Source organism: Suillus plorans, assembly GCF_016647745.1.
Source record: "Suillus plorans strain S12 chromosome Unknown HD556scaffold_8, whole genome shotgun sequence".
In the NCBI taxonomy this organism is placed as follows: domain Eukaryota; kingdom Fungi; phylum Basidiomycota; class Agaricomycetes; order Boletales; family Suillaceae; genus Suillus; species Suillus plorans.
The window spans coordinates 818314-837980 of NW_024537392.1; the positions used below are offsets into that span (position 1 = coordinate 818314).

At 49.4% G+C, this 19667-nt stretch overlaps 7 protein-coding genes across 7 annotated transcripts; 3 read left to right on the forward strand and 4 right to left on the reverse strand.

The window, feature by feature from the left end:
- Positions 1 to 14: 14 nt before the first annotated feature.
- Positions 15 to 2192, reverse strand: HD556DRAFT_1341295 (uncharacterized protein). Its single transcript, XM_041302110.1, has 5 exons — positions 2070 to 2192; positions 1860 to 2015; positions 1476 to 1668; positions 974 to 1421; positions 15 to 924 (listed from the first exon to the last, which is right to left on the reverse strand). The coding sequence occupies exons 1-5, from the start codon at positions 2110 to 2112 to the stop codon at positions 304 to 306; spliced, it is 1461 nt and encodes a 486-aa protein (XP_041164744.1). The 5' UTR covers positions 2113 to 2192; the 3' UTR covers positions 15 to 303.
- A 1308-nt stretch (positions 2193 to 3500) lies between these two features.
- On the forward strand, positions 3501 to 5326 carry HD556DRAFT_1215324 (PIN domain-like protein; the record flags this gene model as incomplete). Its single annotated transcript, XM_041296668.1, has 4 exons — positions 3501 to 3524; positions 3576 to 3914; positions 3964 to 4079; positions 4129 to 5326. Coding segments are annotated over 4 exons (1677 nt in total), but the record flags the coding sequence as incomplete, so codon positions are not given.
- Positions 5327 to 6564: 1238 nt separating this feature from the next.
- On the reverse strand, positions 6565 to 8453 carry HD556DRAFT_1341303 (uncharacterized protein). Its single transcript, XM_041302111.1, has 8 exons — positions 8277 to 8453; positions 8207 to 8227; positions 8140 to 8151; positions 8018 to 8086; positions 7952 to 7959; positions 7200 to 7902; positions 7023 to 7148; positions 6565 to 6971 (listed from the first exon to the last, which is right to left on the reverse strand). The coding sequence occupies exons 1-8, from the start codon at positions 8340 to 8342 to the stop codon at positions 6918 to 6920; spliced, it is 1059 nt and encodes a 352-aa protein (XP_041164746.1). The 5' UTR covers positions 8343 to 8453; the 3' UTR covers positions 6565 to 6917.
- On the forward strand, positions 8454 to 9871 carry HD556DRAFT_1517986 (initiation factor 5a). Its single transcript, XM_041309102.1, has 7 exons — positions 8454 to 8615; positions 8686 to 8761; positions 8814 to 8896; positions 8953 to 8973; positions 9043 to 9108; positions 9160 to 9321; positions 9377 to 9871. Exons 1-7 carry the CDS (start codon positions 8577 to 8579, stop codon positions 9404 to 9406), a joined length of 477 nt encoding a protein of 158 aa, XP_041164747.1. The 5' UTR covers positions 8454 to 8576; the 3' UTR covers positions 9407 to 9871.
- Positions 9872 to 10072: 201 nt separating this feature from the next.
- Positions 10073 to 12436, forward strand: HD556DRAFT_1503002 (hnRNP A1-gamma isoform; the record flags this gene model as incomplete). The annotated part of the gene is made up of 7 exons (XM_041308982.1): positions 10073 to 10115; positions 10168 to 10537; positions 10921 to 10961; positions 11034 to 11068; positions 11139 to 11264; positions 11317 to 11571; positions 11623 to 12436. 7 exons carry the CDS (start codon positions 10073 to 10075, stop codon positions 12214 to 12216), a joined length of 1464 nt encoding a protein of 487 aa, XP_041164748.1. The 3' UTR covers positions 12217 to 12436.
- A 1-nt stretch (position 12437) lies between these two features.
- Positions 12438 to 15360, reverse strand: HD556DRAFT_976738 (Golgi complex component 7-domain-containing protein). The gene has a single exon (XM_041312179.1). The coding sequence runs from the start codon at positions 15082 to 15084 to the stop codon at positions 12541 to 12543; it is 2544 nt and encodes an 847-aa protein (XP_041164749.1). The 5' UTR covers positions 15085 to 15360; the 3' UTR covers positions 12438 to 12540.
- On the reverse strand, positions 15230 to 18699 carry HD556DRAFT_1341323 (uncharacterized protein). Its single transcript, XM_041302112.1, has 9 exons — positions 17838 to 18699; positions 17668 to 17785; positions 17573 to 17609; positions 17306 to 17474; positions 16996 to 17186; positions 16736 to 16894; positions 16252 to 16614; positions 15683 to 16145; positions 15230 to 15622 (listed from the first exon to the last, which is right to left on the reverse strand). Exons 1-9 carry the CDS (start codon positions 18346 to 18348, stop codon positions 15414 to 15416), a joined length of 2220 nt encoding a protein of 739 aa, XP_041164750.1. The 5' UTR covers positions 18349 to 18699; the 3' UTR covers positions 15230 to 15413.
- Between the last annotated feature and the right edge of the window lie 968 nt (positions 18700 to 19667).

Consider the following 19667-nt stretch of genomic DNA (forward strand, 5'->3'; position numbering starts at 1 on the left):
GCTCAAACTCGCAGGGAACAGCACAAGTCCAGGCATGATGCTTGGAAATTCATAGGATGAAATTCATCAAGGAATCGTGAGCTACAATCAATTCAATCAATAAGAGCTACCCTGCTATCAATAACGGTCCTAAACAATGCTGGATGTCAGCTGCAGTGAGTACGATTCCTGAACTCCAAGGTTCACCCGAAAATGAGGGAAGAACGAGCTGTTGTGAGAGATGAATGCGGAAACAAATCTTGGTCAAGTGGGCGGAAATTATGGCGCTATTAGGTGAGTTTACCGGCAGGCAAAGACTCGTCACTAAGAGGGCTGTTGCTGAGCATATTGCTGTTGGTAGTACTGGGCGTAGTTCGCTGCATAATCCTGTGAGCCGTAACCTGGGTAGCTTTGCTGGCCCCACTGCGCGCTGTACCCAGGAGCGCTGTAGCCACCGTAAGCTTGGGGTGGGCGGTATCCTTGATTTTGTGGAGGATTGTTGGATTGCCAGGACTCTGGTCGACGCCAAGGTGGAATGTTGGACCCGCCTGCAGTAATGTCATGACCAGCGCTGGGGGCACCCCACGAGCTCTTGGCAGTATCGCCGCCTGTGCCTCTGCCACTCTCGCCAAGCTCTGCCATCAGGCTAGCGTACTCAGAGTCGAACCCTCCCTTGTTCATAGGAGGCGGGCTGCCCATAACGATAGCGTTGGGGTCCTTGTTAACGGTACAGTCACGCGCCATGTGGCCTGCACTACCACAGACACGACATATGATGTTAGCTGTGAAGTTGCGCTGTTCTGGACAGTCGTATTTTCGGTGACCGAGACCGCCACAATTCTGACAAATCTGGTTTTCGTCGTCACGAAGGGTACCGTTCAATGCAGCAAGCTCGCGGAGCTGATTGCGCTTGTGGTCATTCTGACCCTCGGGAGTGGAGGCAGCCTAGAAAACCTTGAGTAAAAGATCGATGGTGGCAAATTGGACTTCTTACTGTTTCAATGACCCTGTTGATCATCTTCACGCATGCTGCAACTTTCTCTTCAGAATCAGCGAGAACGAGACAGTGGAGATCTTCTTCTGCATCGTCAGCGTACTGGTCAGGACGAGCTTTGCCTTCCTTTACGCTTCCTTTGCCACGGATACTGATTTTGGCACCGCTTTCCCTCTCCATCTTCTTCAAACTGTTACCACGAGGACCGACAAGAAGACCAAAGAAATTGATTTCAGGAAATTCCTTGACAGGAATGTAAACTTTTTCGGATGGACGTTGAGAACGCTTTTGCTGGTGGTATTCGACAGGAGGGCGGAAGTTGGGATCATTCTTCATAGCGCGATCGACAAGGCGAATCCGCTCGTCTTCGAGCTTCTTACGATAGCGGACCTCGCGGGTGTTAGTACGGCGACCATGACCATCATATGTGGGTGGAGGTGAGGGTGAACTGATGCCAGAATGAGCACATGCGTTTGTAGAAGTCAGATTATCGCAAACTTACCGCTCACGCTCAGGAGGGATGAAATCATTTAACCGCAGCTTACGATTAATCTCTTCCAGCCTAAGGTGAATTGCATAATTGTCGAGTTGTGCCTGAGAAACGCCGGCAGCGGATATGGCAGTGGGCAAACCAGGGATGTCTGTCTTTGCTTCTCCCCAGCGGCTGCGCCTTTTGCGAGCACCATTAGCGTCAGCTGTGGGTAAGTGAAAAGCACATGGTATCAGGGTTAGTAACACAGTCAGTTAGTGATTAGTAAGGTTGTAACAGCAATCGCAACAGACGAGCTGCTAGGATCACCAGCAAATCTCACAGGACCTGCTATAGAGAAATGCTTGGCAAGGAAGCACGACTTGGGAAGTCGGTGTTCAAGAATGATGGGCTTACCCTGAGAATTGGTGGGGGTCTCCTCCCTCCCCCTCCTCGAGTCTTGGTCTTGATTGGACTGTTTTGGATAAGCAGAGGGAGATGGCTGGGCAAGTTGCGGGCGCGAAGTTTCTTCTGCGGGTGCGGGTCCAAACCGACGACGGGTGCCCAGGGGAACTGACAGACCATTTGTGAGATGATTTAAGGTTCTGTCACAAAAACTGGACCAACCTTCATTTGTTCCAGTAACCTCGCGAGTAGCAGGCCTCCACATTTTTAAACTGGGATGTCAACGGGAAAAGGCTCGGGAGCGTGACGGCGAGTGCAACGAATTGAATTGGAGGATGCTGAGCAAGATGTAAATCAATCTCCGAACCCTCTCTCCAGTCGTTTATGGGCTCCGCTCAAAAATGAGCTTGCTGACAAATTAACTTTAACACTTCTTTCACTCAACTCCAACGTTTCAGGCTTCAATCAATTCCTCCATCAAATTCCACGAGGGCCTTACCTTGTTTATCGGAACAAGCTTGGATCCAGTGCGATCATAGCATGCAACCGCATTGTGGTCTGTCGTGGCTACAATTCAGCTGTGCCAAATTGCGAGGCTCGTCAGCAGCCGCACGTCTCGATTAACTAAATACAAAGTACTAGTGGCCCCTTTGCTGGTCCCCCTACTTAGGCCTGTCTAAGTATTTGGGTATTCTTCAAATATACTACTCAAGCTAGTACTGTTGCGCTTTGTTCTAGGTACTACAGCCATTTGTCACCACTCCAATCTCTGACTATCCACTCCCTACCCTACACCTACTAACTCTCAACCCTCGCCCCCTGCAACTGACTCTTTGATCACACACCCGGCAGCGATTTTTGCATTGTGCCCGATTCGCGCCTGCATGGGCCACTGCCTACCAAAAGCTTTCTGTCACTCACTAACGTTTTCAGACTCCGAGCGTCTTCCTGTTGTTACTCTCAAACGTCAATGCAATCATTCCGCTTATGAAATTCGTGAACAGTAAGCCCAAGTGTGTATCTTGAATATTTCTAGCAAATGGAGGGGCAGCTACATTAATACTAGTGTTCCGTTTTCGACACAGGCAGCTCATGCACGTTTTTAACTGTCCGATACTCGGGGCCCGGGTGTCAACAATTGTCATAAACCCCAGCAGACCACTCAAATCGCACTATCGCTTCATCATGCCATATTACGGAAGGCTCAACTGGTGATGACATCATAATTTTGCAAGCTGGCGGTAGTGACGGTTCTGGTCAATCGTTGAGGTGAATTTTGAGGGTAGTCGCAAAGCTTACCTGAGTGCTGAATCCGAGTTGAAGCACAGTCGATTGAGGGTTACTAGACTCTGCTGAAAGTTGGAGGTAAACTTAAAAAGCAAGATTGCCTGCTGCTTGTCCATGATGTCTTGTGGGACAGCATTTATCTCGAAAGTCCAATTTCTTGCAGCGAGAACATTTCCCAGTAGCCTAGTAGTATAAGTCAATATAGATTGATGGTCCGGACTCCGGAAAGAGCGAGGTGGGGACCGGCACGGTCACGTGCATGCACGACATTCAACTTTACTGCAACTCACTTACTGAACTGAGGCTGCCTTGCGATTATCGATACCTTTCCTCTTCTTGTGATCTCTGCTTTGGCTATTGCAGGATATGGGTGTAGCGGGACTCTGGGAGGTTTGTTGCATGAGTTGATACGAAAGTTTGCTCTAAGTCACGGTCTAATAGGTGCTACGACCTGCTGGACAAACACAGTCATTAACACATCTATCTGTTACCCAAGGATTTGAAGCAAATGCTGGTGGTCGACGAGGCTTTCGCATAGGCATTGATGCCTCAATTTGGTTCTTCCATGCCGCGTACGGTAAAGAAGGAGAGAATCCGGAACTGCGTACACTCTTCTTTCGCTGTTCCAGACTCATGAGCATGCCTCTCCTCCCACTCTTCGTATTCGATGGTCCAAAAAGGCCTTCTGTCAAACGCGGGAAGAGAGTAAGTGGCAACGCGCACTGGCTCACTACTGGAATGAAAAATATCATCGTTGCTTTTGGTTTTGAATGGAGAACGGTGCGTCTACGCGAAAAGTGATGACGAAAAGAAGATTTATGATGTACAGGCTCCTGGCGAGGCCGAAGCTGAGCTTGCGTACCTGAATCATATGGGAATCATCGATGCTGTCCTCTCCGATGATGTTGACAACTTTCTATTTGGTGCCACTATGGTTATTCGCAAGTAAATCCTATCACCCTGAGCATACTGTCGAAAGCTAACTTTTGTATAGTCCCAGCAATACACTTTCCGGAAACCGGGCGCACCCAGTGAAAAACGCCGACGGACGTGATGACGGAAACCACGTCGTGACGTATCGCGCCGCTGATATCCTCTCCCACGACGATATCTGTCTCTCCCGAGGAGGCTGTATTCTAATTGGCCTCCTCTCCGGCGGAGACTACCATCAGGCTGGCGTTCAAGGCTGCGGGAAGCTCATTGCCGCTGCCCTCGCACGTTGTGGATTCGGAGACCAACTGCTAGAAGCTGCCAACTCCCTCACCCGCGAGGAGCTAGAGAAGTGGCTTGACACTTGGCGTGACGAAGTGCGCGAGGAACTGCGTACGAACAAGAGTGGCCTCATCGGATCGAAGAAACCTGCACTCGCAAAGAAGATTCCTGATGATTTTCCTAATGTCGATATTCTACTATCCTACACCAATCCTATCACGAGCGAGACAGAGGGTAAACCTACGCGAGAAATTACTTGGGAACAAGAGCCCGACATTGGTAAAATTTCTGCACTTTGCGAACTGTACTTCGAATGGGGTGTGAAGGACGTGATCATCAAGCGTTTTCGCACAGTTTTGTGGCCAAGCGCCGTGCAACGTATTCTGCGGCGTGGTGCAATGGAAAAGGACGAGAAGAAACGTAGAGGTTTACCGATGAGCCCTAAAAAGAGCAAGACAACAGGCAAACTTGCGCCGGGAACGCCCTCGAAGATGATTACAAAGTACTTTTCGTCGATGAAGCTCCACTCTCCAACCAAAGACAACCGAAAGGAGCAAGAGCACAGTGATACTGAATCCGAAGCAGAAGAAGATAGGCTGATTGTCAAGATTCACTCCTCGCGACGGCACGCATCTACGGATGGAATTCTTGAGTACCGGCTGGAGATCGCCCCTGCGCAGCTTGTACAACTAGCTGGAGGCGGCGTTCAGGGAATAAGGCCCCCAATCGAGGTAGATGCTGCCTTCGACGATACTGAAGGGGATGATGAGGATGAGGATGAGGATGGCGGAAAGCAAAAGGGCAAGGGAAAGGGAAAGAAACCTCCACCAGACCCCAAGAGCCACCTTCGTGTGTGGATGCCAGCATGTATGGTGCAGACTGTGGAGCCGGAGCTCGTCGAAGCCTTTGAGGAAATCCAGCGCAGAAAGCTGGAGAAAAAGACCAAGCGATCGAATAAGACAGATGGGAAGAAGAAGGCTGCTTCCACTGCGCAGGGAGATAGCGATGGAGATTCCCTCCCTGTTCTAGCCCCTACGAAGAAGAAACCTACCCGTCAGAAGAAAGCCGTGGTGAAACGGCAGGACAGCGGGCTTGCTCCTCCCTCTGTCCCAATCACCAATGCTTCCGATGATCCTTTCCTGGAGCCTGAGAGTACTGTTCATGTTGATATGTCTCGGCAGTCCCAAACTGGTTCTCAGAAACATACGAAATCATCTGACTCGGATTCTCCACAATCCTACATAACTAAGTCTCCAAGAAAATCATCGCAGCAAACATCCCCGCGCTCGTCAGGTTTAATCAGGCCCATGGATTCAACATCATTTATACAGCCGATGCGCAAGCTTGACGACATCATTGATATCTCGAACATGACGGAGAGGAAAAAGAAAGATGTTTTCATCGCACAAGGCGGTAGCGATAAGGATGCTCTCCCACTTTCATCCCCTCCGAAGAAGACAACAGTCCGTCCAAAGAAAGCAGTTGTGGAACCCCGTGTCACCGCGCATGCTCCTCGCCCTTTCCCGATGTCAGGTTTCATCAGTACTTCTGACGATCCTTTCATAGAGCCCGCGAATTCTATTCGCTCTCATATGCCCCAGCAGTCCTCACAAACCTGCTCTAAGAAGCATACCAAATCGTCCGACTCTGAATCCCTCCAATCCGCTGTAACCAGATCTCCAAGGAAAACGCCGCAGCGGACATCCCCGCGCTCGTCAGGCTTGATCACGCGCCCGAATTCACCATCACTCGTGCAGTCTATCCACAAGTTTGACGATGTCATTGAGATCTCTAGTGATTCCGATGTGCCATTACCACCCACAAAACTTTCTGTCAAGGCACCCCTGCTGCTGGCCAGAGAGAAAGCCAAGAATGGGAATAATTTATCTCACGTCAAAAACAAACGCCCTGGCCGAGTCGAGTCGACGTTCAAGGGCCAATCAACGAGAATAGTTGTGGCAGATAACGACATCATTGATTTGACTTGCTGAATTGCTCGTTATGAGGCGTAACTCGAGTCTTTGGTTGTACAACAAGCTTGTATGTGTAGTAGACGGATCTACAGGATATACCCTCTGTATGTTTTGAATGTGAAGCATTTTCAGGTAGTTATTCTCCGTGGTTTGTCGATCTTAGAATGATTCTTCCATTGGAGCTACACCACTATTCTAGTCTGCCGGAAATTTTCTTGTTTTTTATGGTGATCTGACATACGGTACCCTGAGCTCATCTATGACATCCCTCGAGATACACGAGGCCGTTTATTGCATACTCATCTATAGTGAACATGACAGTACCACAAGCTTGACTATTGGCAACTCGACAAAAATGGTGAAAGCATTGAGCAATCTATGGACGAGTGGATGTGAAAGCGAATACTAGCGGAGACAGTGGAAGGTATTGATACACCATCAATTGAAAATGAGTGGCAGTACAGTAGGAACTCATCGGAAAACAACAGTTCGTAAAATCAAGAAAACAGTGAACAGAAACACATAACGTCCATTTATATGACAGTGAAAATTGGTACTAATCGTGCAGTCGGGTGTGCCGAGTCGCCGACATACATGCCTAACCGCCGGCCTTGCCGAGCAAAGCATAGCCATTTCCTGCTGGGCCGTGCAGCTACATCGCACATGAGAAATGTGGAAACAAGAAAAAAGGGGATAATCGTACCTTTGAGTAACATCGGTGGCAAAGGGGATCCCCGTCTTTCTCGGTCAATCTAGTGGAATCTAACGGAGTATTGCACTCCTTGCACCTCAAACATCCCTTGTGCCAAGTCTTTCCTATGGCCTTCATCTATCCCACGCATATCAATCAAATTCACACCAGCTCCTCGATAAAAATTACCTGTTCAGCGAAATAAACATTCTTCCCACATCGCGGACATGTTGGAGTCGCGCCCGCAGAAAATGCCTTTACGGGAGTGCCACCGCTACCAAATGCTACGCCATACCTTGTGCCGGTGGAAGTTGGCTGCAATGGCGTCATCGGAGATGAACTTGAACGTGCAAGTGTTACAGAAGATAATTTCGGGGTAGACGTAGTATTAGTTCCATTGCTTGCTGATTTTGTTGGGCTCAGTGGGACAGTACGCGGCATGTCGCCGATGCGTACTGTGCTAGTAGCTGTCCCCGTAAACGTGAGGGCCGGAGGTGGCGTAGATTCCGCCGGCGTCTCTTCTCTCACCCCCTCGTGGTGCAAGATTGTGTTGACAGTTTGATTCGTGTTTTCAGAGCTAAGCTCGACGATAGGATTGTTGGGTGAGCGATTGAACCGTGCGGGGAGGACCGAGTTCGCTTTGAGGATGGGCGATGGCGACATGGCACCATTCGTATAGCGTCCTGTGGTTGAGTTTTGCGCGCGCACCGGTGATCGCGCACCTTGTCGCTGGCTTAGATCGACTGATTCACCACGTATGAAAGTGGGTGCAGGGAAGGAGTTGCGCACAGGTGATGTAGGAAGTGGTGGAGGTGTGGCCATGTCATTGCGATGGGGGAGATTGGCCTGTCTCAGGTCGCGAGTGCCGAAATTTCGAACGTGACATGTTTTGCTGTAATTCAGATCAATGATTGAATGACATGAAGAGTCGTGGGGACTACCAGTATGGCTAAGCAGGGAAGGGGGTAAGCTACGCGATGCATAGCAACCTCATAGGCAAGACGTACCTCCTGATCGTGTTCAAGAAGCGTCAATGAGTCTAACCTCTTATTACATGTCGTGCAGGCCAGGCAAGGCTGACCGAACTTATTGTTAAATCACACGAACCTAGGCGTGTGGGTGAACTCACCTTGTGATAGAGCTGATTACGTTAATTAATAACATTTTGTATTGCAGAGTACTATCGATCAGCCCACCTTCCTACCAGGTCCCATCACCTGTCGGATATCAATAAGAAATCGCGAAGCATGAAACGAGGCTGCTCACTTGTTCTGCAGCATAAACAGCCTTGCTGCATCTAGGACATATCGGTGTACCGCCAAACGGGTGCATGGCAGCTATGTAATATAACCGACTTGTACCTGATCTACAGATTGGTGCAAGCTTGAAAGATGGTCGTTCGTTGTCGCTTATGCGTGACTATGTACTTCGGAGGAGTAACGGGAAACATCCATCGGAGATTGAAAGCTATATCGCTTTTTTGCTACAGGCCAAATCTTTCGTCCATCGCCATCTCCCTCTTATCCAGTTCATAGATTTTTTGTTTTCTCCTCTTATTCTGTCATCATGTCTGACGATGAGCAACACAACCAGCAGTTCGAGCAGGTCCGCCTATTTTATCTACAATGTTTCCCGATCATGTTAGACAACTGATCTCGCGATGATCATCATTTAGGCTAGCGCAGGTGCCTCGCTCACTTTCCCTATGCAATGTTCTGCGCTCCGCAAAAACGGTCACGTTGTCATAAAAGGTGCGCTAGACTGTATCTTCCCTGCACTGCCGGCCCGACAACCTCATTCCAGGTCGTCCCTGCAAGATCGTTGAGATGTCCACCTCTAAGACCGGGAAACACGGTCACGCGAAGGTCCATCTCGTCGGTGTCGACGTGCGTCTATGTTCCACTAAACCTACGAATTGCTGCTTCAATTTCCGATCACACAGATCTTCACTGACAAAAAGATGGTAAATTATCAATAGTTGACTTGGTCATAAGTGCTACCGCTTACGGCCTCCGTATCGTCTTTTTTATAGGAAGATATTTCCCCTTCCACCCACAACATGGACGTTCCCAACGTGAACCGTACTGAGTACCAGCTCGTGAGTATGCCGTTTACCTTCGTCTCCTGTGGTTACTCAAACCACCAGTAGCTCGGTGTCGACGACGGCTTCCTCAATCTCATGAACACTGACGGAGGTACTAAGGATGATGTCAAGCTTCCTGAAAGCAAGCTTGGTGAGGAGATCTTAGCTGGCTTCGAAGTCGCAGACACCGTTATGGTAACAGTCACCGCTGCGATGGGTGAGGAGCAAGTACGTTCATCATGCAGCGCCCTTGCAGTTCTCCGATTCTTAATACACGTTCCAGGTTACATCTTTCAAGGTCTCCAATCAGTAAACGTATGTCTTTGCTTTGGCCATATCCTCTGTTCGCGATTTTCACACAGCTTGTTATCAAGGTCTTTCACTTCTGATTGTCGCACACGTCCTGTCATTTTTCTGTCACGTCAGCTATTCTTACTTTCAGTCAATATCTGCGCATGTACTTTCATCAAGGCATTGTACTGAATGTACATCAGTATGACTAGGTTCCGATGTTGGAATAAAGAATTATGTATTTCATGTTGTAGACAGGAGGCATTTATGGAGGAGATCGCAGCAAACCACGTCCAGATAGTAAGAATTAGTACCCTTGCACCCTTGCATGCTCCGGTCGCCCACAATAGTTCTTTCCCCTTACTAATACTATCGCCAACACGGCAGTCCAGCATTCTATCTGCTGTGCATGAGACGTGCAACTTGACCTGGCGTGAGGCAGACGTGACTGGCACCCTAGTCGGCATCCGTAGTTTTCAGCAAGCAAAAATTGTTTATTATTTTCTGTATTTTATTTCTATATTATAAATATAAGCTTTATTTATAGGTTGTTTGGTTGAGCATCATTCCTGAAAGTGCACAGGACTCGGTATTTTGATTCTTTACCTTGGACAGTGACCACTTGGTGACCACGACAAGTAATATCACCCACACGGACAGGCCTCGACTTACTAACGATTTCTTGAACATGACCAGCTCCAAGGAAAATCCAGATTCTGACCTCTACGGAGGTGAGCATTGTTGCATGTCACCGGCTCTAGGGCAACTACTTACATTCTACAGACCTGTACGATGACGAGTTTACTGTCCCACTGGATGATGAGGCCTCCCCTACCACAGAGGCTCCTCCGCAAGCAGACAAGAATCCTGAGCCTGTGAAAATGGAGATTTCAGCAACGACCATGTCGGCATCATCTCTACCTGCAAAACCTCAGTCTTCAAAAAACGACCCTTTGTCATATTCGGCGCAGGTTGCAAAGCAGTTCTCTGCGTACCAACAGACACCGAGCCAGGAGCGTATCCAGAAACCACCTTTGCCCCTCCCACCAAACCCGAGTGCACAAGGTGGGCCTTCGGCAATAGCAACGCACGAAGGACCGACCGACAGTCATGCGGACAGGCCTATCCGACCTTCAGAAATGAAAGACGAAGGGTAAGTACATGCTTACCACATGTATGGTTATTTGTCCCCGTATTTTCTTGGGCGAAGCACTTCTAGACTCAGTCTCCGCTATGTCTTGCACGATAGTTTACCCTTGTCGTTCTTTCATGAAAGATGAACGAATGGGAACCTGACAGTTACAGTACATGCTGCTGCACTGCTACTACTGCTTACAGTCGAGCTTACTATCTGCACCTACACTCTGCGCATCGCCTATGCTTCTGTCTTTCATACTCTCATGGCTACTTGCTATAATTGGTCACTAATCACTTATATCTTTCTGGATACTTCCTTGGACCCATCGACACGCTCTACTCTTACTACATGCCTCACCTACGGATCCTTGCCTCACTTACGGTCGTCACCTCCGATAGCAAAATGTTTATTGGCGGCCTTAACTGGGACACTACAGATGGTATACACCCATGCAATGACAATCAACTTCTATTTACTGACTACTATCCTATGTTGTCCTTCCTATGAGCAGAGGGTCTGAGGACGTATTTTTCCCAGTTTGGCAAGGTAATTTATTTTTGGATTAAAGCTGTCGATGAATGTTGTGCTCGGGTTATGATGCTGATGAGCATTTAAGGTGGATGCTTGTACCATTATGCGTGACCCGGATGGCCGTTCAAGGGGCTTCGCTTTCTTGACCTTCGAAGAACCGGAAAGCGTGAATGCTGTCACCGGAAGGGAGCATAATTTGGACGGGAAAGCTGTCAGTGTATCCGTCTTGCAATTTTTTTCAATCTCACTAACGTAGCCGATAGATTGACCCGAAACGCGCGATTCCCAGAGAAGAGCACCTCAGAAACACGCGGTACTTTGTTGGTGGTCTCGCTCCCACCACCAATGCAGACACAATGCGCGAGTTTTTCTCGCGGTTTGGCAAAGTCGTCGATGCGACAGTCATGGTCGATCGCGAGTCGGGCCGTTCCAAAGGCTTTGGCTTTGTAACTTTTGAGGATTCAAATAATTCTGATGAGTTTGTGGGAAAACTCGGGTTGATGTTGGATGATAAGCAGGTACGTATGGATGCGTTTACCGAACACATTTTCCTCTCAACATATCGACAGATTGAAGTGAAAGCTGCTCAACCTCGAAGCCAGCGCGATCAGGCGCGAAACATGCAACAGGGTAGCCGCGAGCCCTATTTCAACGACTCCGAATCACGCACGCCCAACACGTCCGCGATGGCTTTCCCACAACAGCCCAACTCCGCAGCCACCAACATGCTTTATCAGCGTGTGATGAGTCAAATGCCCATGATGGGAGCAGCGAACATGGGTATGATGAACCCCATGATGATGGGCATGGGCATGGGTGGCATGGGAGGTATGAATGGTATGGGCGGTATGGGCGGTGTAGGTGGTATGGGCGGTATGGGTGGTATGGGCGGCATGGGGATGAACATGATGGCGGGTATAAGTCCAATGGGTGGTATGGGTATGAACGCCATGCGGATGGGAATGCCAGGGATGGGGATGATGAACACTACGGGCGCAGGTGTAGGAATGGGGATGAACAACATGGGGATGCGCATGCGGCAGGGCATGACTGGCGCTGTTACCCCGAACGCGAATGCAGGACGCATGCCAATGAACCAGGGACTGGGTCCATCGAGAATGTCGAGTCGTGGACAGCATTCATTCCATCCATATGCACGATAGTTTTTATTTGCTTTGCATCTGCTGATCTGTACCATATATCACCACTAGTTATTTAAACATGCATCATGATGATCAGTGCATGATAATGTTGTGTCTACTACGTACTACAGAAAATACCATACAAGAGCATCAGAATATGCAGTGACCCGTCATATCCTCTCCTGGATATATGCAGAATTGTCCGCGTCATAGGTCGACCCTGATTCTAATATACTCACACTTTCACCTCGTAATTTGAACATTTCAGTTGAATTTGTCTCCGTAGTTGAACCCGAGTATACATCTGGCTGAGACAAGCAAAAAAACTTCAGCAATTACGTATCGTCACATCCACCCTCTCATCTTCGCTACTAGCACTAACACCTGATCTCCAGGTAATTTCTCTCCAACCACCCGACTTCCTTCCTCGTCGTTCATCCCCACATACTCTTTCCACCTATCCAATTCCTCATACTCAACATTGAGTGCCCTCACAATATTCGACAAATAACCAAGATCCGATGAGAGCTGTGCAGCTCCTGCGATGGAAAGCGTACGGATCTTCGGCAGGACGCTGCTGGTAAGGTGGGATAGAATAGAATGTCCGAGGGAGGACAGCCAGGCTGCTGCAACTGCCTCCGGGCTCAGCACTACCGGCTTGGGGGGTAAGATGAGTGAAGGTCGTCGGTTGTGCCCAAGTTCAGAGGATTGGGCATGCATATGTTCACTCAGGCCACTCAGATAGGCTTCATCGACATTCGGGAGCGTGTTAAGCGAGAAGCCTAGTGCATCGTCGTCTGCATATACCTCAAACAGCCGTGGCAGATTCAACAGCCCCTCTGCAACGCGTTGAACGATATCGCTGGGGGAAAGCGAAAACACAGGTACGTGCAGATCGCCGGTCGTGCGCATAGACTTTGGATCACCCGGTACCGCCCAGAGAGCAAGGGATGCATAGGATGAGAGATGTGTATGTAAGGGGGAAAGAAGGGTGTGCTGCAGGGATGACTGAAGGGCTCTGGCGAGGGACGCAATGGATGTCCGCGTTGTAGTGAGTAGTGGAACAGGGGGTTGGGATTCTGCGGATGATAAGAGATCGTGCAAAGCTGCGCTGTTCAGGGAAGACTGCGCCAGGAGCAAACCAGCACCTTTGGTTGCACCAGGTGTATACACCCCGCCTTCGTGCTGCGCCAGTCGGAATGCTGTAGCAATCTGCACGAGTGCAGCTCGCAGCTTACCCTCAAAAGTGCCGAGCCGATCAAGCACCGCTCGTGTAGACGCGAGGAGGTGCAAGATGAGTTGAATGTTGCTCCAGTCCTGCGGGGAGTAATCCAGATCTGCAAGGTCGTCTCCGGATTCTGCTGGGGCACCCGAAGGGGCAGAAAGATTCGCAGTCAGCGATTGGGTCCAGGAGTCAACAAACGAAGCAAGAGAGGAGTCCAACGCGAACATGAGTCCTGGAGCAGCATATCCATATGTGAAGGACATGCAGCGTACGAGGCTGTCCTCTGCAGCACTAAACACATCGACCGCGCGCTCGCGAAGAAGGCGAGCCGGGTCAGTGCTTGGGTTCTTGTTAGGGGTGAGTGTGGAGGCAAAAGATAGGTCATCAGAAAGGAGGCGCCGCTCCAGTGTCCCATAGTCGACTTGGAAATCTAGAAACGCCTGAAAGAGTGCTTGGTCCCAATCAAGTACATCATTGAGTGTGGACTGTTGCGCTCGTGAAAAATTCGTGGCTGAATTTGACCGCCAGGACATGGACATACGCGTGGAGCGGCGGCGGGTGTGCTTTGGAGGCAAAGGGCCATCCAAAGTACTGTCCATGGGGATAACAGAGAACTGTATTTTCTCCATGATTTTGTCTGTGCTCCCCGCGAACTCTTCTGTCGTTTTGTAGATAGCTATGATATCCTTGAGAGCAGATGAACCGGTGATGTTGAAGAGGGACGCAAGGCGCTGTGGACATGAAGGCTGTAGGATGGACAGAGTGGAAGTGATGAATGTTGAGAGCGTGATTTGAGGATCAGGAAAGATAGCAGGAATAGACGTGCGCTCTGCATTGAGGACGGCCAGGAAACTGGCGCAAAAAGTTGCCCAGAAGGCGCTGAACGTCTGTCTCGGCACCGCAGGCACTGACAGTTCCGTATCTTCCAGGACCTCGCTCTGCCACGAAGCAACCAGCCCTGCTCTCCGAGAGCCGAAGTAATAGTTCCTGAACTCACTCTCCCTCTGTATGTTAGAAAATATTCCATAAAAGCTCCTACAAAGCGCCGTATCGCCCGAGTTGATTGCACCGACCAATGCGGAACTGAGGGCAGCCTCGAGTTGGTTTTGGAGGGATACCATCAACGCACGACGAGGCTCATACTCCGGAGTTCCCGCAAACACAGGCATACTTCTGCTAGCCTCGCTCAATCTCTCGGCAGCCTTGTCATATGCACGCTCCGCTAGCAACGCAGTGACCTCAGCCTCTAAGCTGGACCACGACTCTGCCTCACGTAGCACATCCCTCACAGCCTCCATCCGTCGTTTGGCAGTGTCAAGAGTCTGCAACCTGTCGAGAGCAGCAGAAGTGCCCGTTCCAGCTGGGATACGGGCAGTGACGGTGGCGAGAGCAGAGTGTAGGGTGAGGGCACCGTCACGCATGAAATGCAGGTCATACGTGAGACGAGGAGCGCTGCGTGACACCTCGTCGATTGTGCGTTCGAGTGCAGCTGAAGTTGTTATTGCTGAGAGGTCCGTGGCGGTCAGCAGGTCCGCCAGCAGCGACTCAAGAGAAGCAAGCGGAACATGATTGTCTTGTGGTGTAAGTGTGTCGTTGAGCCATGTGAGTACGTCGGGTGCGTCATCTAGCTCTTGCACAAGTGCAGACGCTGATGTGGAAGTCATATACGCTGTCTATTATAATTGTTGTTTGCACTGACGGTGATGGAGATGTAAGGCTCACGGAAGTCGTCAGCTAGACGTCCGTGGACCGAAACGCCGCAACCCACTTTCAAGCTTCAAGTGGTAATACGAATACAGGATTGTGACACACTGCTCGTCAACAAAAACAATTCCAAAAACACATAAATAGCAGGGTTGGATGTTTGACTACTACAGAAGTTAACGTACAAATTGGTTGAACATGATGGAATGAAGAACAGAATAAAATGGACAGCTCCTCCCACAAGTACTTCAAATGAAGCTTGTAATAGGACCACAATTATCAAAAGACGCTAATGAACCCCATTTGCAGCAATAGTCACCCTACCCTCCCGCAGATGCTGCGCCGTGCGCTCAGCAGCCGCATCATATACATACTGCGTGGGCTGTCTTCGAGGCCACATTGCATTAGCGTTATCCCCGCCGCGGACCTCCTCATCCGACTCAAATACAACCGATCCACGCCTTGGCTCGTAGTACAAATCACTCGAGTCGTGTTGTTCTATATCAATGTATCAGTAAACTATGATTTCGTTATCAATCAAATGAGAACATAACACACCATCATCGACTTCTTCCACGACCCTCCTCTTCCCGAGCGCCTTCGCGCTCGGTCGCATAGGAGATTTAGTTTCTTCTTCCTCCACATCGTTTTCGTCCACGTGTAACCGGTCCAAAGCACCACCCATATTTTCCAGAGAGTTCCCTCTTGATGGGCGCACGAGGCCACCTCTATCTGGCGAGGGCGGGCGTGACGGGAATGCAGGAGAACGAGGACCCATGGGGGGAGGTGGCGGTGCGAGCAATGTTGGTGTGCTCATGGACTGTGGTAGAGAACCGTATTGCGGATGGCCAGGGGAGAGCGCAGGAGGGACCCGAGGAAGTGGGTGGGTTTGTGAGGGAATAACGGGAGGTAGGTCGTGTTGGCGGGGCGAAGCAGGCGGTGATGGCATTGGTGACGGTGTGCGTGAGGAGCCGCCTCCATAATCATGATGGGATTCTCTGAGGTACTCATTTTCCACGTGCTATAGCAAATATCAGTCTTGTTCAAGGGGATACAGAGCAGAAAACAGAATAATGATTTGACAGACCGAATGATTGGTGCAGGCAAAAATAAGAAGAAACACTCACTCTTCGGTCCATCTTCACATCCCTCCGACTAATCTCAACAGCCGCCTGCTCCTCCGCAAGCCGCACAACATCATCGTACATTCTCAACGCCCCAAAAAGTGCCTCATTCGCATCAAGCAACGCACCAAGAAGCTCCTCCTCTGAAGTTTGTTTCTCTCCCTCTGTAATAGAAAATTGAGTATCCATACCATGGTAATCTCGACTTGGCGGAGAACTGAATTGGATGTCAGGCTGCGATTTCGTACGTCCATTTCCTTCTGCATTCTTTTCTCGGTCATTGCGCGACCGTTCAGCTCCAGCAGATGCCCATGGAATTTGGGTATATATGAGTTCTTGCGACGCGCGGCACTTTGTCAAAAATTCCTATGGACCAGTCAGATTGATATTGACAAGATCGGGGTATGTGAGCCATGATATGCCATGGAGAGGTAATGCAGCAGACTGGCAAAATGGAGATCAAGGTTAACTGAGAAATCACACGCACCGGTATTAGGCTCCCTTCTATCTGTTCCGGTTTCGTGTATGCAAGCATCTCGCTAAGGAAAGTCGCATTTCCTTTCGCGATCTTGCATTCCTGGAATAAGCGCTTCATGTCTTCTTCGGGAGGAATGACACCGCGTTGGAGATTTTTCTTCGACGGCCGCTAATCGCGACAAGACGTTACCCGGACGAACGAACAAAAAATAGAGCAGGAGAATTGATCAGGGCACTCGCCATAATCTGCAAAGCAAAAAAGGCACTAACCTCCTCTATTGGTGGACGCGTAGGAACTATAGGGGGGCTAAACATAGCATCCTCGGTGTCAAACGGAATCCCCACGTCAGGCTTATCGGCGGGTTTCAACCGCGTCCACAGGGCACGAAAACCATCCCTATCGCGGTCGCGATCTTTAAGCGAGAAAGGGGATGGTTCAGATTTGGGCGAGGGGTGGGGACCTATAAAGGACCACCAGGAGGTTGGGTCAGTATCACGAAAAGAACGCAGGTTCGGATTAGCACATGACTCAGTGCTCAGAACCGATGGAGACAGGTATTGTGGAGTGACGAACACGTACGTGAGCTAGTGATGAAAGCGGCGGCTGCAAGCACCTCCATTAGTCGTTCTCTGACGACAGGACTTGTTCTTGAGCTTGTCAACACGTCCTCGAGGGTGTCGATGAATTTACGGGAGCTGATCTGAGTTAGAAAGATATCGGACGCGTTGCGGAGCATTATTGCCCATAACTGTATAGAGCATAATGCAAATTGGATGGAAAACAGCCGAGTATGCGTTTTCCAAGATGAGAGATCAAGGCCAAAGCAACGAGTCTAGTGGTGCTTACCCTAGCAGCAGATAACTGAGATTTAGGCTCTGCATATCTGTATCCCAGATACCCTGTCAATGGTATAGAGAGCGAGTTTGGGCTATGGAACGCACTTGAATTCCCTCCGAAGGGCTTTCATAGCTTCCTTTGCATTCGCTTCAGTAGCAGACGCGCGCTCGCAGACCTCGAGCACGAGGGACCAGTCCTCCGATGAGGTAGCCGTAAGGTACCCTACGCTGGTATAAATCCCTGAAAAGACACGATATCGGCTGAAGTGACGCACCGATCATGCGTGTCAGCTCTGAGGGATTATCTTCTTCGCGCCAAAGACGATCTCGTCCCTCTTTGTCCTTTTCTCTTTCCTTTTCCTTTTCCTTCTCACGAGTTTCACGCTCTTTATCACGTCCGCGTTCCTTGTCTTTGTCCCTGTCCCTGATAATCCCGTCCCAAAAGCTCTTCCTCTCCTTCTTCTCTGCCCTGTCCCTGTGATCAACTGGAAAATAATCGTCTGGTATTGTTTCGTGGGCATGATGCGGGTGTGATTGTTGCAGGGCATGCTCCAGATGTGGATCGAGCGACTTCAGTATACCAAGTGCAGCAGGCCCAGGCTGTGTCTTCTGGATCTTCCGTCCGTCTCTCCGCACGGTATGGGTTGGGTTTGGGTTAGTCTGGGGGGCGGGTGTGGGCGTAGGTGTAGTGGTGGTGTGACTTGTAACGCTGTATGGACTACTGGAACGTGCGGGTAATATTACAGGTGGAATAGAAGCTAGGGAAGACGAGCGGCTCGGTGACATCGGAGGCACTGCAAACTGAGGATACGGACTAGAAGGGACAGGGGGCTCAGATAGCACCTCCCAGTCACGGTGGTCCTCTGAGGGCCGTTTGGGGCGCACAAGTAGTGCGTCCTATACACATGCATCAAAATTCAGGTTAGTGATGATCCAAGTCATGACATAGATGGTTGTTGCCAAAAGTAAGTTGAAGATCAAGACTCACATCGTCGATAACAACATCAACATCTCTGTGTGAGGTTATCCTTTGCTGCTTCACCTTGTCACGTCCAAAGAGTTTCTTCATTGGTAGGATAGAAAGAAAGAAAAGAGCTGGGAGTAGATAGATGAGGCACAAGCTTCAGTCACTTACACATGAGGCTGTGTATCACAGCTACTGTCATCACGTGATAAGTCATATCCTCGTCGCGAGCGATATTCAATTCCCGACAGCGTCGGTCAACGCAGCTCTTGGCACACACAGCCACTCGAGACTTGCTGTGGAGACTAATAGAATATTTCGCATCTGTTGCGATCTTGTAGGATATGTCAAGAATATTGATATCATATTTCAATCGAGTTCCACTGGTACGACAAAATCGGTTGCATTCAGGTGAATTATACTACAATCTACTGATACAAATGCTTCAACCCACGATCAGAAAACACGACATGGGATGATAGGGACAGCGATGCAAAACACGATAGTGGGGAAGCGATACAACAGCAAGCACAAAGCAGCAACAAGGAAGGCAAATAAAGGATATGCAAGACGAGAGGATCCAATATCCAATGACGAAACAACATGATGAGCAATAATGAGATGGCGAGGAAAGTGGCAGTACGGAACGAGGGGAAGCTAGTGTTATCGATAATGTCGCTGTTCTTCGTTGACAGCCCTTCCCGTTCCTATATATTTATTAGACTAGACAACATAAAGAAGAGTTCCACTTACTGAGCATGCAACCTTTATTTCACATGACTGCAGATATACCTTGATTTTCCCTGCGCTCAGTAAGAGTGTGTACTTACCATCTGTTTTGACCTGGTCGCATTTTTACTGCATTCTTAATGATGTATGCGGTGATAACATACCTAAATCAAAGATTCATACAATCCGCTGAGGAAGTTGGCGACAGTAGGAGGATGGCGACTTAGCGGGAAGATGATGGTTATGAAGAGAAGTAAAAAGATATGATTGCCCCAACGAATTATAACTTTTGGGTTAATGATGCCAGAAACTTTGCGTAGCCGCTGTGCGATGTATGTGATGCAGCACGATGTGAAGTAGCCGATGAATTGATGTAAAATTGCATAGCAGAAGTGCCTGCAGCACACGTGCG

Coding starts and splice junctions, on each gene's coding strand:
- HD556DRAFT_976738 (XM_041312179.1), bottom strand. CDS start 15,084: ATGACTTCCACATCAGCGTCTGCACTTGTGCAAGAGCTAGATGACGCA.
- HD556DRAFT_1341295 (XM_041302110.1), bottom strand. CDS start 2,112: ATGTGGAGGCCTGCTACTCGCGAGGTTACTGGAACAAATGAAG. Junction 2,016..2,069: donor GGTTACTGGAACAAATGAAG/GTTGGTCCAGTT, acceptor ATGGTCTGTCAG/TTCCCCTGGGCACCCGTCGT. Junction 1,669..1,859: donor GACCCCCACCAATTCTCAGG/GTAAGCCCATCA, acceptor ACTTACCCACAG/CTGACGCTAATGGTGCTCGC.
- HD556DRAFT_1341323 (XM_041302112.1), bottom strand. CDS start 18,348: ATGTCACCGAGCCGCTCGTCTTCCCTAGCTTCTATTCCACCTGTAATA. Junction 16,615..16,735: donor TAGAAGGGAGCCTAATACCG/GTGCGTGTGATT, acceptor ACTGGTCCATAG/GAATTTTTGACAAAGTGCCG. Junction 16,146..16,251: donor ATGTGAAGATGGACCGAAGA/GTGAGTGTTTCT, acceptor TATTTGCTATAG/CACGTGGAAAATGAGTACCT.
- HD556DRAFT_1517986 (XM_041309102.1), top strand. CDS start 8,577: ATGTCTGACGATGAGCAACACAACCAGCAGTTCGAGCAG. Junction 8,616..8,685: donor ACAACCAGCAGTTCGAGCAG/GTCCGCCTATTT, acceptor ATCATCATTTAG/GCTAGCGCAGGTGCCTCGCT. Junction 8,897..8,952: donor TCCATCTCGTCGGTGTCGAC/GTGCGTCTATGT, acceptor CCGATCACACAG/ATCTTCACTGACAAAAAGAT.
- HD556DRAFT_1341303 (XM_041302111.1), bottom strand. CDS start 8,342: ATGCACCCGTTTGGCGGTACACCGATATGTCCTAGATGCAGCAAGGCT. Junction 8,228..8,276: donor CTGTTTATGCTGCAGAACAA/GTGAGCAGCCTC, acceptor GATATCCGACAG/GTGATGGGACCTGGTAGGAA. Junction 7,149..7,199: donor ATGTTTATTTCGCTGAACAG/GTAATTTTTATC, acceptor TGCGTGGGATAG/ATGAAGGCCATAGGAAAGAC.